The sequence below is a fragment of the Pseudorca crassidens genome, chromosome 14 (assembly GCF_039906515.1).
Source record: "Pseudorca crassidens isolate mPseCra1 chromosome 14, mPseCra1.hap1, whole genome shotgun sequence".
Taxonomy (NCBI): domain Eukaryota; kingdom Metazoa; phylum Chordata; class Mammalia; order Artiodactyla; family Delphinidae; genus Pseudorca; species Pseudorca crassidens.
The window spans coordinates 11,191,692-11,209,502 of record NC_090309.1 but is presented as its reverse complement, the minus strand read 5'-3'; the positions used below and the strand labels follow the sequence as shown (position 1 = coordinate 11,209,502).

At 46.5% G+C, this 17,811-nt stretch overlaps 1 protein-coding gene across 5 annotated transcripts in view; it reads right to left on the bottom strand.

Moving 5' to 3' along the window:
- Positions 1 to 690: 690 nt before the first annotated feature.
- The window catches only part of BCL2L11 (BCL2 like 11), a 159,276-nt gene continuing 142,155 nt past the window's right edge, over positions 691 to 17,811 (bottom strand). For 3 of the 5 annotated variants that reach the window (XM_067704369.1, XM_067704366.1, XM_067704362.1), the window contains one exon: positions 14,084 to 15,347. In XM_067704369.1, coding sequence (XP_067560470.1) covers positions 15,103 to 15,347 — 245 coding nt within the window. In that variant the 3' untranslated portion in view covers positions 14,084 to 15,102. Of the gene's footprint in view, positions 4,694 to 14,083; positions 15,348 to 17,811 lie in introns of those variants that run through there. The other 2 variants (XM_067704364.1, XM_067704365.1) reach the window with 2 other exon arrangements.

Here is a 17,811-nt window from a genome sequence, read left to right as displayed (position 1 = left end):
GCCAGGGTTGTTTTTCTAAAAGACATATTTGTTCCTGTCATTCCTCTGTCTAAAGTTCCTACTGTTGGGACCCTGGAGCCTGGCACTCAAGACCCTTCATGGTCCAACTGAGAACCGTGGGTTCTCAAACTCAAGACCATGGGGAATGTCATAGGTGAATCCAGCAGATGAAACCCAGGGCGTTTTTTGGTCTCTATTTTGTTTATTCAATTTTGATGAGGACAAAATACCAGACATAGTTTACTCTCCTCTTCACTCTGTAGTAAAACAACACAGCAAGCAAGGTGTGACCATTCGCACACGGCCTCACTGCTGGGGAGAGAGTAGAGAGTGGTGGGGACTAGGGCTAAGACTAGGACAAGGCCAGCAAGTTGCCCAGTGAACAAATCTTAAGGAGGCACTCACTCTCAGGGCCTTGCAAGCACAGGGTTGGCACCTGAAAGTGAGGACATCCTTAAATTTTGCTCCTTGGGCCTCACTTGCCTCACCTTAGTCCATCCCTGGTGAGGATAGTGGTGAAATGGAAAGTGGATCCACCCAAAGTGATGGCTCATAATCAGCTTCAGGTAGTTGTCGCCAAAAGGCAACACGGTGGTCCCACTGCTGTCTGCAGGGGCAGAGCAGGTGCTCCGTGATGTCAAATGACCACGTAGACTTTAGAAATAGAACTTTGGAGCCGCGTGAGTCTTGAATTAGCATCATTCTTTATTCAAGGAATAATTATTAAGAGTCAGCAGCTCAGCTGCTCTCAGCCCAGGGAGCACTGGCTGCTTCAAGAGAGAGCAGGTTTTACTGGTACTGCAGGTACAGTTCCCTCATGATTTCAGGACCCTGACAGACTCTTCTTCATGGAGCTTCAGTCTAGTCCTCGTTATGTAACAAAGTAAGAGGAAGGCAGGAAAGAAGAAAAAAATAATTTTTTAAAAAGCACACAAAACGTGTAATAGCAAAATAATAATTACAGTAGCTATAAATGGGCTTAAACGCATCTACTCCAAGAGAGCAATTAGCTGATTGGATTCCTCTAAAAAGTCCCATTATATCCTGCTTCCAAGATACCATCTAAGACAAAACCACACAGAAAGGCTATTTAAAATAGAGGGACAGAAAAATATACACTAGGTCACTGCTAGCAATAAGAGACAAATTAGAAGAAGAGAAACCACATAATATCAAGACATCAGATCAGAAGCCATCTTAGTTCTAAATGTAGACTCATCTAATGTATACACACCTCAAAATATAGTAAGCAAATTTACAGAATTACAAGTCAAAGATTTTGACTCATCTAACTTCACCAGGAATTAATACAGCAAGCAGCTGAAAAAAATTAGGATATAAAGGATTTAGAAAAAAAAATTAATGGGCATTATTTCATGTATGTGTGTGTGTGTGTGTGTGTGTGTGTGTGTGTGTGTGTGTGTGTGTATAAAAGTCTGCAACCAAAGAAAAATTGTCATCATTTTCTTTGAAGATACATAGATCATTTGAAAATTTGACCACACGCTAGGTCACAAAGAAAGACTGAACAAATGTCTAGAATTCACCAAAATCACACAGATTATATTCTTTAAACACAAGCCAATTAAATTATAAATCAATACTAAAAACATAGTCTCAAACTCGTATGTGTGGGAACTCAAATTATTCATAGATTAAAGAGAAAATTACAAATGAAATTTCCTTGGGATAGACTGACAATAAAAGTATTGCGTATCAAAATTCAACAATTTGGCAACTGAAAGTATACTTAGAAGCAAACAAATAAATGAATGAATTTATTTCTAAAACATAAGAGATTTAAAGTGAATGAGGTGAGTGTTCAAAATAGAAATGATAGGGGACTTCCATAATGTGATCAAAGATATCTTCCCATCAGCATCAGGAGCAAAGACAAGGATGTCCATTATCAGTACCCAGAAGCCTCACTGAGGGCACTAAAGCGAGTGAAAGAGATAATAAAAATAAAATTGACCAAAAAAGAAGCAAAAATGTCCTTATTTGCAGAAAATATAATAATCTATATAGAACTTTCAAGAGAATTTTCAAATAAGCTAGTCCAATGGAAGGAGAATTCAGCAAATATGCTAGATGTCATATCTATACACAACAATTAGCACTATTTTATGCAGTAGTTAAACCAATTAGAAAATATAACAGGAAGAAAATCTCATTTATACTAGCAACTAAAGCTATAAGATATCTCTGCATGCATCTAACAAAAGATGTGCAAGTTGTTTTGGTTTTGATTTGGTTTGGGGAGGCTTTCTTTTTGGAGAAAACTTTGCAGTACTGCTAAAGAAAATGAAAAAGTATTAAAAAGTGGAGTGATTTATCATGTTCTTGAATGGAAAACTAGACTTTAACAAAGATGTCAGTCATCCCCTAATTATTCTCTAAATTCAATACAATTTTGTCCAAAATCACAAAGGGTATTTTTCGTAAAATTCCAAAAGCTGATAACCATCAAGACTAATTATAAAGTTATGATAATGCAGATAGTGAAATATTGGTACAGAGATAGCATATAGATCAATAGAAGAATAGAGCACTCAGAAACTGACCTATGCATATGGAAATTTGATTTATGACAGAAGGATCATTACAGGGTAGTTTAAAAAAAAAGGGACAGGTGAGCTCATTCAATAAATAGCCTGGAAGTAATAGGTTATCCCTATAAGAATAAGTTAGTTACTTACATCACAACACATGCAAAAATAAATCCTATGTTTATTAAATACCTAAGTGTAAAAAGCCACTACTTTGAACAATTTAGAAGAAAATATAGAAAACTATCTTTAGGAACTCAGAGTAAGAAATTATTTTCTCAAACTAGTTACAAGAAGACAAACATTAATGCAAAAAGTAATAGACTACTTAGGGTAAGCAGAACTACATTAATTTTTTAAAAACATTGTTTATAAAAAAGGTTAAATGTCAAGTCAGATACAGATGCTTGCAATGCAGTCATGTAACTGACAAAGGGTCAGAATCTAGAACACCTACAAATCACTGAGAAAAAAAAATGGCTCAATAAAAGTAATGGGCAAAGATGAGGACAAGTCCTGGATGAGGCAATCCAAATGTCAAACGAATTTTGATCAGATGGTCAACATCACTGGTAAACAGACAAATGCAAACTCAAACAATAAAGAGATACCATTTCTGTGTTCGGGTTCTCCAGAAACAGAGCCGATAGGATGTGCGTATGTATGGAAAGAGGTTTATGTTAAGGGGTTGGCTCATTGATTATGGAGGCTGGGTGGACCAGCAGGCTGGAGACCCAGGGAGAAGCTGATGCTGCAGTTCAAGTCTGAAGAGCTGATGTTGCAGGTGACGTCTGAAGAGCAGATTGCTGGAGAATCCCTGCTTGCTTGGGGAAGTCAGCCTTTTGGTCTATCCAGGCCTTCAGTTGATTGCATGAAGCTAATCCACATTATGGAAGGCAATCTGCTTTACTCAAAGTCCACCATTTAAAACATGAACATGGAGAAACACCCACCTAGAAACATCAAGAATAGGCCCAACCAAACGGACACATAAAATGGACCATCACAAACTCTTATGCATCCGATTGGCCAAAGTGTTTGTGTGCCAGTACCAAGTGTTGGCATGAACAGGGAGCACTGGGACTTTATTCTGTGCTGATGATGTAAAGTGGGGCCATCTCTTTGGAGGGTGGGGATCCACAATGGGAAATTCACATGCATAAATATTCACAGCAGCCTTGTCTGTGACTCCAGTGAAAAGCTGAAACGGAACTGGAAAATCATCAATAAGAAATAGATAAATTCAAAGTGATACTTTCATACAATAGAATATTATACAGCAGTTAAAATAAACAAGTGAAAGCAACTCATACCTTCATGGGTAAACCTAAAGACAATGGTGAAGGACAAAACCTAGTTTCACAGGGATGTATACCGTAGGGTAGATTTGCATAAAATTTAAAAACATGCAAAACAGTACTATGTAATATTTATGGACAAACACCATAGGGAAATCTAAAAACCATGCTTGAGATGAATATACACTAAATTCATGGTCGTGCTGTCTCTGAGAAAGAGGGATGGGCAATGGGATCAAGGAGGCCATCAGCTGTGTCTATAATGTTTACCTACTAATTTTTTTTTAAGGCTTGAAACAAATGTGGCAAAATATTGACTTAATGAAGCCATGGGGGTGCATAGATATTTGTCATATTCTTCTCTCCACTTGTTCATGTATTTGAAATTTTTCCCCAAGAGAAGTGTACAGAGGGTTCTGTGTGTCTGGTGAGATGTTCCAGTAAAGATAAGTGTACAGGAGTAGAAGATATTAGAAAAGTGCCCCAAATGCCAGGCTGTGACCCTGGGGTGTTCCTGCATGCTGGTGGCAATCCTTACAGACCAACAGCATTGCAGGAGCCCAAGGAGGAGCAAAACACAGAGGTGACAGGTGCAATAACCCCCCTGTGGTACATTGAGTCTGGGCACGAAGCATGGTGGAAACCCAGAGGCTGGTGACCCTACAAAGATAAGAGTGCAAAACAAGGGGTGGGGGTCTGTCCAGCTCGACACAGCCAGTGCAGACGACCACGCACAAGGCCTTGGGGGCTGCAGAAATTAATTACTGTACAGCGTGGTGGTGCTTTTCTCCAGAGAGGGGCTGGTCCATGTCCGTTCCAGTGGGTTCAAGTTCCCCTCCAAGAGACCTATTGACAGGAAAAGAATTGAGTCACTCATGTGGGTTGACTCTTATGACCTCAGCACCGAAACCTTAGGTTTTCAACATGTTTCTTAAATGGGGCCGAGAAATGAGAAAAGGACCCTGGGGGTAGCGGGAAATAAGACTAAGATTTTCCACTGGGGCTACAGGTCGCTGGGACTCTTCTTAGGACCTGAGGGCTCTGGCAGCTGGTACTGCAGGGGTTTCATGCAGGTGAGTCACTGGGAAGGAACTAAATCAGCGCAACGCTCATCTCCACCTCTGCGTGTGGAGGAGGAGATATTTTAGCGTATTCAGAGGCGTTTTCTTTAAGGATGTTGTTTTCTCTTAGTCGTGATACGAAGCCATCCAGAGCCAGCTGTTTCTCCGTCGGGGCTGGGATGGGCTGGGAAAACATCTGTTGACTCAAAGTGAGTTTAAGGGTCTCAGGCCGCAACTTGTTAACATTTTTCATCGTAAGGCACACAAGGGCAGTGAATTTTGTCTGTTTTGGGAGCAGAGGGTCTCCTGGATAAAGGTGGCGCCGCATTCGGATCAGACCTGGGAAGGAGGGAAGGATGGACCGCACAGGGAACGGGCATCTTCAGTTGAGCCCAGACGCTTGGCCCTAGTCATCCCCCATCGTGGCCTCGTTGTTATCAATTAAAGGGTGGACATCAAATAAACCCCAGAGGGACAGCCCAGCCAGTGTCTCGCCCACACGCTCTGCATTCTGCCCTTGCCACTATCAGTGGCAGTTCTGGGATATTTCTCCAGCGCCATGAACCCAGAGGTGCGACTCAGCAGAAATCACAGGAATATTTGGAGGGTAAAGTAGATGATCTTAATGAATTGCTTTGAGTCTGGAAACGAAGAAGCTGGCTGGTAATAAAGGAGAATGGAGCCTTTCTAGCTCCTTCCCAGCAAATGCGGAGATCCAGAGAAGGAAGAGAAAGCCAGCTAATGCGACATAAGTAACGTATTAAAGGGCCAGAGGGATGTGATGCTGGGCTTCAGTGATGTGTGTGAGGGCAGCAAAGACACACCAGGTACATGTTTGGAGAAGCCACCCGATGGCCTTCGGGAATGCACTGGCCTGAACCCCAGATCGGAATTCCGGAAGCTTCCCCTGAGGCTAGAGTTCTGGGGCCTCCGACTAAAATGGGAGCGGAGGGGATGGGGGGCAGGGTCTCTCTGCCCCCCAACATGACCCTTTCTTCTTGGTCCTCGCCTCGGAGGCTGCCAACCCCCTGGGAAGCTGACACTTTCCATATTAGTACATCATGACCTTCGTGTGTCATTTAGTTCACTCTGTAGGTTGAAATTTATTTTACAGATAAGATTTCAAGCATATTGTAATCAAAAGACTATGGTAACAACCACGCCCGGTCTGTATCTAATGCCTCCCTGGACCAGACACTGGGCTGGGGCTCCTGCATATGTTATCTCGTGGAATGGCCTGTTGCCTGAGTATTATAATTACCATTTTTACAGATAAGGAAACTGAGGCTCAGAGAGGTAACTTTAAAATTCAAGTCACACAGCAAAGTAAGTGCAAACAGCAAGTATAAAGCCAAATTTTAGTCCCAAATCATTCTTTTCACGTCTCTGCATAGCAGTACAAGTGAATACCCACTTTAAGATGAGAATACCAAAATTAAATATTAAATATTCTCATAGAATCATACATTTGCATAAACATAGAAATTTTGTTGTAGAAACGCCCATTTATATGTCTTGAAAGTGACTGGTTGGAAAATAAGCAAAAACAGAGCAAGCAGAGAGGCTGAGAGGGTGCTATTGGCTCTGATGTGAGTTTTAAGGGAACAGGGACCAGAAAGCCACGCTCTGTCTCCAGCTGTCCCCCCACTGCTTGGGTAAAGCTGAGCCATGAAGCCTGGGTCTCCCTGTGTGGTTTCTTCTGACACCAAGTACATTGTTCCAACACCAGTTCTCCAACTCTCCAAAGCCAGCTGGATGTCCCGCAATTCCATCCAATTCTGACGCTAACTATTCAGAGTTAGAGCAGAGCCCACAGGTTAGGGGCTCAGTCCCCCAGGATGGCTCCCACTTCAGATGGAAGCTGCAGATGAGGAGCCCAGGCTACCCACATTTCTGCCTGGCCAACCACAAACTCAGGGGTTCCCACACCCCCTCCTCAAGTTCAGGAATTTGCTAGAGCGACTCAGAGAACTAAGGATAGCGCTCTACTAACAATTACCGATTTGTTATAAAGGATACAACTCAGGAACAACTAAAGGCATGGAGGAAGGGGCAGAACTTTGATGCGCTCTCTGGGTGTACCACCCTCCCAGCACCCCTGTGTGTTCACCAACCTAGAAGCTCCGAAATCCCATTGCTGAGGGATGTTTACAGAGGTTCCACTACATAGATATGGTTGATTAAGCCATTGGCCAATTGGTGATTGAACTCACTCTCCACCCTTCTCCCCTCCCAGGAGGTCAAGGGTGGGACTGAAAGTTCTAACGCTCTAATCCTGTGGTTGGTTTTTCTGGCTGACTAGTCCCATCCTGAAGCTATCTAGGGCCTCCCCATGGGTCATCTCATGAGCATACAAAGGACAGTAAAGTCTGAGCATTTTAGACTCTATGCCAGGAACTGGGGACAGAGACCAAGTATTTATTTTTTATTATACCCCTCCCTCTCTAAAACCAGTTCCTGTTCACCAAGGCATAGCATCCCAGGTTCGCCAATTCCTAGAATCTTAGGGTAACTTTTAGCTTAATTATCATAGGTAGACCTGACAGCCTTGCAAGTATTCTTCATGTAGCCTGGAACTATTTCACATTTTGATTTTGCTTAGTAATTTGGCCATCTTTTCTGTAGTTGACCCAAGGTTTCTTCCACTGTGGTCAGAGAATCCACAATCTGCTTTCTATCTGGGAAACTTATGTATGATTTTCTTTGTATTCCAGTGTGGTCATGTGTTGTCTGATTTTTAAAGATGTACATACACACATTCATTCATTCATTCGCTCATTCCTTTACTTATTTTTCTTTTTTATATAATTTTAAAGGTTACACTCCATTTACAGTTATTTCAAAATATTGGCTATATTGCCCATGTCATACAATATATCCTTGAGGCTATCTTACACCCAGTAGTTTGTACCTCCTACTCCCCCGCCCCTATATTGCCTCTCCCCCATCACTGGTAACCACTAGTTTGTTCTCTATATCTGTGAATGTGCTTCTTTTTTGTTATTGATATATTCACTAGTTTGTTGTGCTTTTTAGATTTGACATATAAGTGACATCATACAGTATTTGTCTTTCTCTGTCTGACTTATTTCACTCAGTATAATATCCCCCATGTCTATCCATGTTGCTGCAAACGGCATTATTTCATTCTTTTTTATGGCTGAGTAATATTCCTATATATATATATGTATACATATACGTATATATAACATCTTTGGACACTTAGGTTGCTTCCATAGCTTGGCTATTGTAAAAAATGCTGCTATGAACATTGGGATGCATGTATCTTTTCAAATTTCACTCATTCATTCATATTGCTCCTCAAAACCTCTGGATTTTCACAAAACCTTGGCACGCTGGTTCTCACGTTGTCTGAGGGTTATTCAACTCATTGTCCTTCAGCACTCTGAAAAGCTGCTCACCTCCAGCCCTAGCCTCCTGTACTTACTTTCTCTGTCACTAGACTGTCGCTGTGAAGGCAGGGACACTGCTGAATCCCTGGTCTGATACTCATGTGGGTGCTAACAGAGGCTGCCTGTCTCCTGCCCTTTCTCTGTTTTGGGCCGATGGGACTGAAAGAGAGAGAAAGATGTGGAAGAAATGCACAAGATTACAACTGTAAGGTTATCTTAAAATAATAATGATGAGAACACCTGTTTATTTTAGAGCTGGAGAGAACTAATTTGAATCCTGGTTTTATCCCTTTGTACTGAGAAACTTTGAGATTGTCACTTAGCCTCTTGGAGCCTTCCTCGTTGTTTAGTGGGAAAAATAATGCCTGTGTCCTGTGGTTCCTGGGACCTGTGACAAGACATAGAGTGCAGCCACACATGCCATACAAGGCAGCTGACCGTGGGCTGCCTACGGCTGGGGTCCCGATGGTGGTGCTTGTTGAGTATCTGCTATCACTGCCGCTCTCGTTCCCCTTCCTCGCTGGGTCCCGTCAGACTCGCCTGCTTTCAGAAAACTGACAGAGACTGACCAAAACTATAGCACCTTGAGGCTGCTGTGAGCAAACACAGATCAGCATCAAAGACACAATTTCTTGTCTTATAAAATGAGGAACGCTTTAAAGCTTACTAACAGTAACAGCTACTATATATTGGGTGCTCACTGAGTCAGGCATGATTCTTAGTGCTTTCCATGTATGAACTCCTTTAATCCTCCCGATGGCCCCATGAGATAGGTGCTCTGACTATCCCCTTTTTATGGACAAGGAAACAGAGGAATTGAAAATCACTAACTCACCCAAATCACTCAACTAGCGAGCAAATCGACCCACGGTGAGATTCCATTTGTAGGAAGTTTAAGAACAGGCAACACTAATCTATGCTGATAGAGATCAGACTAGCAATCACCTGGGCAGGGGGTGGTAGTGGTGAATATATAAATGCACACACACTCACACTCACACACACACACATATCTTTCAGTGAAATGTACACATTTTGTAAAAGAAAGAAACAAGAAAATAAATACATCATTTGAACAGAAAAAAAACAAAACAAAATATGTGATTGCCCAAACACCACTGCTTGAGGTTCTGATCTAACTGAGGTGAGCAGCAGTCTGATTTAGAAGTTTACTCATTGATGCTATTACATTGCTGCAGGGTTGAAAATGTTGCTTGCTGAAGCCTCACTAGAAAGGCTAAGAGGAAGCAGAGTGGCTCTGTGTTGGGATTACGCCATGTGCTTGGTGCAACCATGAGGCCCCATTGGCCTTTTGTTTCTCTACTCTAACCTTGAATTGCTCTGGAAATCCCTCTCTGAATTCTGCAGATGTTAGCTCTTCACCCATGACATCTGCAAGTTTCCCATTTTTACCAGAATCACCCTCTCTGAATTCCTCATCCCTTTTTATTCATCACCAGGCTAAGGACCTATATTAGTTGTCTTTAACTGTGTAACAAATCACCCCCAAACTTGGCAACTTAAGACAACAAACATTTGTCATCCCACACTATCTGTGGGTCAGGAACATAGACACAGCTTAGCTGGGTGCCCGTAGCTCAAGGTCTCTCATGACGTTGCAGTCAAGCTGCTGGCTGGGGTCTCATCCGAAAGCTTGATGTGGGGCGTGGGAGTGTTTCCAAGCTCACTCATGTGGTTGTTGCTGTGCCTCCATCCCTCACCACCCGGGTGTCTCCATAGGCAGCCTCAGGACATCGTGACTGGCTTCCTCTAGGCTGTGTGATCCCAGAGAGGGTGAGAGAGCACCCAAGATGGAAGCCACAGTCTTTTCATAACCTGATATCAGAAGTGACAGCCCATCACTTCTGCCCTATTCTGTTCATTAGAAGCAAGCCACTTAGGGGACTTCTCTGGTGGCGCAGTGGTTAAGACTCCATGCTCCCAATGCAGGGGGCCCGGGTTCGATCCCTGGTCAGGGAACTAAGATCCCACATGCATGCCACAACTAAGAGTTCGCATGCCACAACTAAGAGTTCGCATGCCACAACTAAGGAGCCCACGTGCCACAACTAAGAAGCTGGCAAACTGCAACTAAGACCCGGCACAACCAAATAAATAAATAAATAAACAAATAAATATGGAAGCAAGGGCCACCTTAGAGGTTGCCAACTTCAGGACTGCTAATTGTTTCTCTGAAAACAAAAGGGGAAGAAAGAGAAAGAGCCAATGTCGTATATTTCTTCTCCCTTCTGAGTCCAGATGGTGGGACCACTGTCTATTTCCATGCTTTAAAAGTCCACTCCCATTTCACTGGGTGGTTTTCAAATGGTCACGTCAAGAGAGGGATTCCTTTCAAGGAAACGTCAGTCCCTCCTTCGGTTGATACCGCCTTTGGCTGGGTCTCGCCACAGAGCCGTTCTGGGGTGGAGGGAATACTCTTTCCCAGGGGCTTCTGTCTGAACCCGTGGGCTTAAAAATGGACATGGGGGACTTCCCTGGTGGCGCAGTGGTTGAGAGTCCGCCTGCCGATGCAGGGGACACAGGTTCGTGCCCCGGTCCGGGATGATCCCACGTGCCGCGGAGCGGCTGGGCCTGTGAGCCATGGCCACTGAGCCTGCGCGTCCGGAGCCTGTGCTCCGCAACGGGAGAGGCCACAACAGTGAGAGGCCTGCGTACTGCAAAAAAAAAAAAAAAAAGTAAAAATGGACATGGAAGGGCTTCATGAAAAACATAATTTGAGCCCCTGCTGGATACCAGGCTCCGTGAGTCTGGGGCTGGGAGTGCTGGGCTCCACAGAGAAGCCAGTGTGATGGGTCAGAGAGATGCAGAGGGTCAGCTTGTCAGAACCTCCCTCCCCGAAGTGCTATTATGGGGTGATGGATTTGGGGGGAGTTACTCGACCTTCAGGAGCCTCAATTTCCAAAGCTTCTTAACTGAGAGATTATGTCTGTGATGCCCTCAGACCCACACTGGAGTCGGGGTGCTCCAACTAGGTCTCTGTGAAGCGTGGATACACACAACGCGGCAGCAGAGATTACCCTGCAGAACCGTGTCTCACCTGGGCCAGCCTGAGACTGGGCTCAGTGGATCTTAGTGATGGTTTGAGCAAACCTGTATCCCGATGCCACGGGAGGCTCTCAGAGGAGCCGCTTCAGGGAGTGATGGCCCTGGGTCCACGTTCAGGTTTGGATGGGAGCTGGGTCAGGGTGAGCCATGTCCGGCTTCAGAGCCTGGTGGCTCTCCTGGCCGGTTCTCCCAAGACCGAGGAAAATGGGGCCGGTTTTCAATCCTCGTCATCTCCTTATGCCTTCTTGCTTGATTCTTGCCTCCTGTAACCCTCCTCAGGGATGTCACCTGGCCACTTCCTCTTGGCTAGAGAAACCTTTAAGAAGTTGCAAATTCTAGGTGGGTCCAGAGTTAGCCTCTGCCATGGGAAGTCTCTTCGGTGTTCCACCCTCCACCCCCATCCTGCGCCTCAGACTTCACATTTGGGTCTTGTTTACCAAGTGATGGAATCCCACGGTGGGTGTCAACCTCAGTCTCATCTGAGGGGCCCTCAACTTGCCCATCTGGAACAGGAGGCTGCTAAGTCCCGAGAACCTGGGGCTCCCAAGCTAGTGCTGAGTGGGTGCAAGGGCGTGTCATCCTGAAGGTCAATGCCATGTGGGAAAAGGGTGGGGCTCTGTGCCCCCGCCCCCTTCCCAGCCCCAATACTATCTTGGGTAATTCCTTTAGCTTCTTTTAGATGTTTTTGCAATTTATAAATCAGAAAAATATTGAGAACCTGATAAAGTAATAAATGTGGAAGAACTCAGAAAACAGTGTAATTCGACAACAATAAACAAGGAGCACCTGCTAAGTGTCAGACTATGTTCTGAGCACGAAGCCAAGACAGAGCTCACAGTCTTGTGGAGAGACAGAGAAAAACACATGCATGCAGAGCTCCCTGCAGAATAACAAGGCATGATGGAGGAGACAGAAGGAGGGGGCTTGGTTCATAGTAAGAGGTTCAGGAAGGAAGCCCGCTCAGACCTGGATGAAATGGGCACTGAGCCATGCACTTTCCTATGAGAAGAGCATTCCAGAAGGAGGAACAGCCAGGTTCCCCAGATGGAAGGTGTGTGTGCCGGTGCCTACGGTCTACATGAGAGCTCTGCCCCCAGGACTGTGATCCATGAAACAACAGAGTATCTGGGGCACTGCGGATGCTTGCAGCAGCCATGGCAACATGTGAAGCGTCTTCGGCTGATTCGTTGAAAATAAGGTCTAGAAGTCAGTCAGCAAGAAGGTGATACAGAGTTCCCTGGGCTATACAGTAGGGGAAGTCTGCTCAGTATTCTGTAATAACCTAAATGGGAAAAGAACTTGAAAAATAGATACATGTATATGTATAACTGGATCGCTTTGCTGCACACCTGAAACTAACACAACGCTGTTAATCAAGTGTACTCCAATATTAAAAAAAAACGTGATGCAGATCAACAGGATAAATTCAAAGTCCGAACTCCCTTCACAGCCCAGCACAGCTCCAATCCCCCATACCTCCCACCACACATCTTCCCAGCCTGCACGTCCCAGCAGCAAACTTCTCACTAGTCCACAACTTGCCTCCAGCCTCGGTTCTCTGGCTAAAATTTCCAGCCTCACCACTGTGCCTGACTTTTAAGAACCACCTCAAACATCATCACTTCATGAAGACTCCCATCCTCCCTGGGGTCACCCAAGCAACTGGTCACTCCTCCCAGGCCTTCTCCTTTTTTTTTTTAAGATTTTTTTTTGATGTGGACCATTTTTAGTCTTTATTGAATTTGTTACAATATTGTTTCTGTTGTTTGCATATTGGTTTTTTGGCCACGAGGCACATGGGATCTTAGTTCCCTGACCAGGGATGGAACCCGCGCCCCCTGCATTGGAAGGCGAAGGCTTAACCACTGGGCCACTAGGGAAGTCCCCATCCAGGCCTTCTCTTGCACTTGGACATTCCTCCAATGTGATTCTATTGCCCAGGGCCACTGGGAGGTACCCGAGGACCTGCCCCCATCAGTAGTGTGACAGAGTGTTAGTGAGAACTGAGGCAAACAGGCAGGGGATCACGTTAGTGACGGAGCAGAGGTGCGTCCCCTGTGATGTGGAACCACTGGAGGGTCACTGTCAGTTCATAATGACTCCAAAATACTCATAGTAAATTTCTGTTTTAATTTTATCTTTATTAGTAGTAATTTTGATGTCATATCAGAAAAAAAGAGTGATGCTCTGTTGCACAGTCTACAGAGCTGGCTTCATCCACACTTGGACAGTCCTGCTATGTTTCTGGGAGTCACACACCACTGCCTTTCCTTCTGGGAAGCTGCAGCGGATGCATTGCCTCCTGACGGGATCCAGTGGTTGTATGCTGGAGGGTAGAGGTGGGGCACGTTTCACCCCACGCTCCTCTCACTTAGCACAGAGCCTGGCAGCGTGGAGGGTCAGTGGTTATTGAGATCAAACACCTGCCCAGCACCCAGCCTCCTGCCTTCTGCCTTGGAACTGGCATCTCAGCTTGCTCAGGAGTGATGAAAAAGGAAGCCGACCCTGACCCGTAGAAATAGTCTGTTTCCTTAATTCCAAGGTACACAATTGTTCAGATTTTAATTATTCTGGATTCAGGATATGTCTTACAATTAGTTGGTACATTACATGGGTGTTTCTTTTTTTTTTTTTTCTCCCTCCCACAAAAAAAAGCTGTTCTGAAAACAATGCCATGTCTTACAATTGATGGCATCTTAGAGTCAAAGAAAATAGGAGTTAAAATCATGGGGTGGCAGCTGAAGGCCCAACTCATGTCAGACTCCCAGGAGCCACTGTGAAAATCATGTTCTGTTGTAAATGTCTGTTGGTGTGAGCGCAGGGCGACCGGATTCCTAGAGCCCTGGGGTTCCCTGGCCATGCCAGGATCACGGGGCAGACAAAGAAGAGTGTAGCATGGGTCCTGCCCACGTGTGGTCAACCGTGCCAGTCTGGCCACTGGCTTTTGTACTTTTCATTCCGGAATTCGTAGAGAAGGCTGCCAGCGACGAGAGGTAACCTCGGGACACACAGGCCTGTGTCAGGCCTTAGAATTCCGGAAGTCAGTGGCCAGAGTTGCATGGAGCCAGACAGGACACATATGGGAATACAATTACAGTGAAGCCAGCGTGGCTGGAGCGGGGAAGAGGGCCCTGTTGCATGAGGGCCCAGTACGGTGAGCAGGCCCAGGCCTGGTGCTGGTCTTGCAGAACCACACCTCCTGTCACCCATTCCTCACCACACACTCCCTCAAGAGCCTCCTTGAACAAATACACCCCACGGTCTCAAAAATCTTAGAAGCGCTACGGCAACTGTCATGCTCTTGAAGAGCCATACACATTAAAGGCACTGAGAAGTCCTGCAGAAACATGATGAATGTTTGTTGAATGTTCTCCAAACATCTTTGATCACAGAACCCTTTGATTCAAGTTGCATCTTATAAAATCTGAAGATAGGAATTTTCTGCAGAACCACTACTGGGCAACAGTCCTGTCTGAGAAGAACGTCTGAGAGCTGAGAACCACTTTTGTCACTCTCCAGCTGATCATGGAAAGGAGAAAGCAGAGTGGAGAAGTGAAGGGCAAGACCACAGAAGAGACCCTTTCTGGGATCCCAGTGCATGGCCCCACTTGCACGCTGGCCTCCTCCGGAAGTTGGCTTTGGCTGTTCACAGGTGTCCCCGGGGCAGTGCACTGCCAGCCCTGGTCTGACAGTTATGCGAGCCAGGTGGGTGTGCTCAGCATGGCCTTGGCACACGGGCTGAGTTGCTTTTGGAAGGATCTTTTCTCGAACAGGAGCTCACACACGCAAAAACAGCAGCAAAATACAAGGCCACACTCACCCACAAAGGTTCTCTGGTTCCTCCTGCAAACCCAGGACAGACCTTGTAGAAACAAGCACTGCAGGGCATGGGGTGTGGAGCCAGACGAAGAGGACTGTTGCTCTCTGAATTGGGGAAACACAGATGCTGCTCGCCATCCTCTGGAGATTTGAAAGGAAAAATGGTGGATAATACTGGTTGATAAGCAAGGCTTGAGTTTCCTAGTTTCTCCCTAAGCCCTTGGTGACCACCTCCTGGGTGCGGGACAAACAGAACTCCAAAGTACTTTAGGCTGCAGGTGGGTCTCTGGTGCCCAGCAAACTCTAGTGGGGAAAAGGATGCAGCCCTGGAGAGGTAGTGATAGCCAGTATAAAATCGCTGGTGTCAAACCCTCCTCGAGACAGCAGGGATCTGGGAAGAGCAGGTAGGTCTTTCCAGAAGACTCACTGGAAGCATTGAGACGTGTGCTAAGTTTTGAAGGACTGGTCTGGGGAGGGGGGAGTCACATGCAGCGGGCACAGCCACAGCGAAGGCAGGGAAGCAGAACGGTCAGGATTTGCTCTTCGAGTGACGAGCTGGTGCCTGGGGTCCTGGGACACCAGCTGGGAGGTGGGGCGCAGATACCTCCCACCTGGTGGATTTGTTCATAGAGATATCTCTTGGGTACCAGATGCCATGCAGGGAAGAGTCTCTTGGCTTCCAGCAGTCAGGAGGGAGCCATTGAGCACCAGCTTGGGGTTGAGGACTTCTGGGGCGAGGAGGTGGATGCCGGCCAAGGGTTTGGTGTGGCAGTCATTTTTAGTGGACAGACGTGGTCATAGAAGGGGAGCCCCTGAGCTAGGAGAGCTAGAGTGGGGAACAGTGAAGTGTCAGGCCGGGGTGATTGGGCCAGAAGCCCCAGGAAAAGTGGGGGGAGGGAGGGGCACATCCCTGCCCCCTGGTGCCAGGGTTATGGTTATGACTGAGGCCAAGTGCAGCAGGGGAGCCGGCTGTGGCCCCCACCCAGGATTCCACTGCAGATGTATTTTTCTTTCTTTTCTTTTTTTTTAAATAAATTTATTTTATTTATTTATTTTTGGCTGTGTTGGGTCTTCGTTGCTGCACGTGGGCTTTCTCTGGTTGCGGCGAGCAGGGGCTGCTTTTTGCTGCTGTGTGCGGGCTTCTCTTGCCGCAGAGCAGGGACTCTAGGTGCGCGGGCTCAGTAGTTGTGGTATGTGGGCTCAGGAGTTGTGGCTCGCGGGCTCTAGAGCTCAGGCTCAGTAGCTGTGGCGCACGGGCTTAGTTGCTCCGCGGCATGTGGGATCTTCCCGGACCAGGGATCGAACCCGTGTCCCCTGCATCGGCAGGTGAATTCTCAACCACTGCGCCACCAGGGAAGCCCCAGATGTGTTTTTCTGACCTGCACAGTGATCATTAAAAGTGGGAAACCTTTATATAGATATCTCGATTTCTGGCTTCTCCTGAACAGTTGAAAGGCCTGGCCTTCGTGGGCCCACACCTGGAGTGCTGACCAGAGCTGGTCACGTGGCACCTGGGACTCGGGGACTGGGCCCTTCAGCCCCCACATCCCCACTCTACTGACTGCCTCGTGCTCGGCCGGCTTCTCTCCCGTCCCTTTACAGCCCTGCTTTGCCCCTGACACATAGGTTCACAGCCTGGACACAGGTCGGGGCACGAGGGGCGGCTATTGACAGCAAGGAGATGGGGGTAAGATCCAGCTCACATCCGGGTCCCAATCCTCGGCATGTCCACCCCAGGGAAGGGGCTCCTTTTGCTAGTCACACAAAGATGTAGAGATTAGAGCTGGCCCTGCCCCCGAAGTCTCCCATTCATTGTTCCTACGAGTTCCCATTGGCCACAGTGGAACATGTAGCCCACAAGAAGGAGAACAAGGCGGGGGGGAGGGGTCTGGGACCGACAGGGTACTGCATTCTCAGACACAACTGCCTGGACATCTTTAAAAACGCGCAGAGATCGGGATGCCAGTGCTCAGTAACGCTCAGCTTTGGGAAACGGTGGGTAAGCGTCTAACAGAGCTGTGTAAAGCTCAGAGGAGATTCGAACAAGTTGCTACTGCGGGTATAAATCATTGACCGCCTACAAGGATTTTCCTTCTGACCCTCCCAGCCTCCTGTGTCATGGTTATTTTTATTTCCCTGTTTTGCTGATGAGGAAATGGAAGCTCACAGAGGTTGAGTGATTGGCCCCCGGCCACTGCCCTTCACGCTAATACTAATACTAACAGTCATTACCCGTCCGGGCCGGGGCTGGGCTGAGCATTTCACACGCTTGGGCTCGTTTAGCCCTCACCCCGTGGGAGAGCTGGGGCTACTCTTCCCGTCTAGACGGGGAGACTGAGGCCTGTGAGGGTCTGTGTGAGTTCTAAGCCACCTCCATGAATAAGACCAAAGGCCCACACCTAAGGGCTAATTAGGAAGCACAAACATGGGATTAAAACCTAGGTCTTCAATAGAGAACAGTTTTGTGGTTGCCAAGGGGGAGGGGCATGGGGGAGGGAGGGACTGGGAGTTTGGGATTAGCAGATGCAAACTATTATATATAGAATGGATAAACAGCAAGGTCCTACTGGAGAGCATAGGGAACTATATTCAGTATCCTGTGATA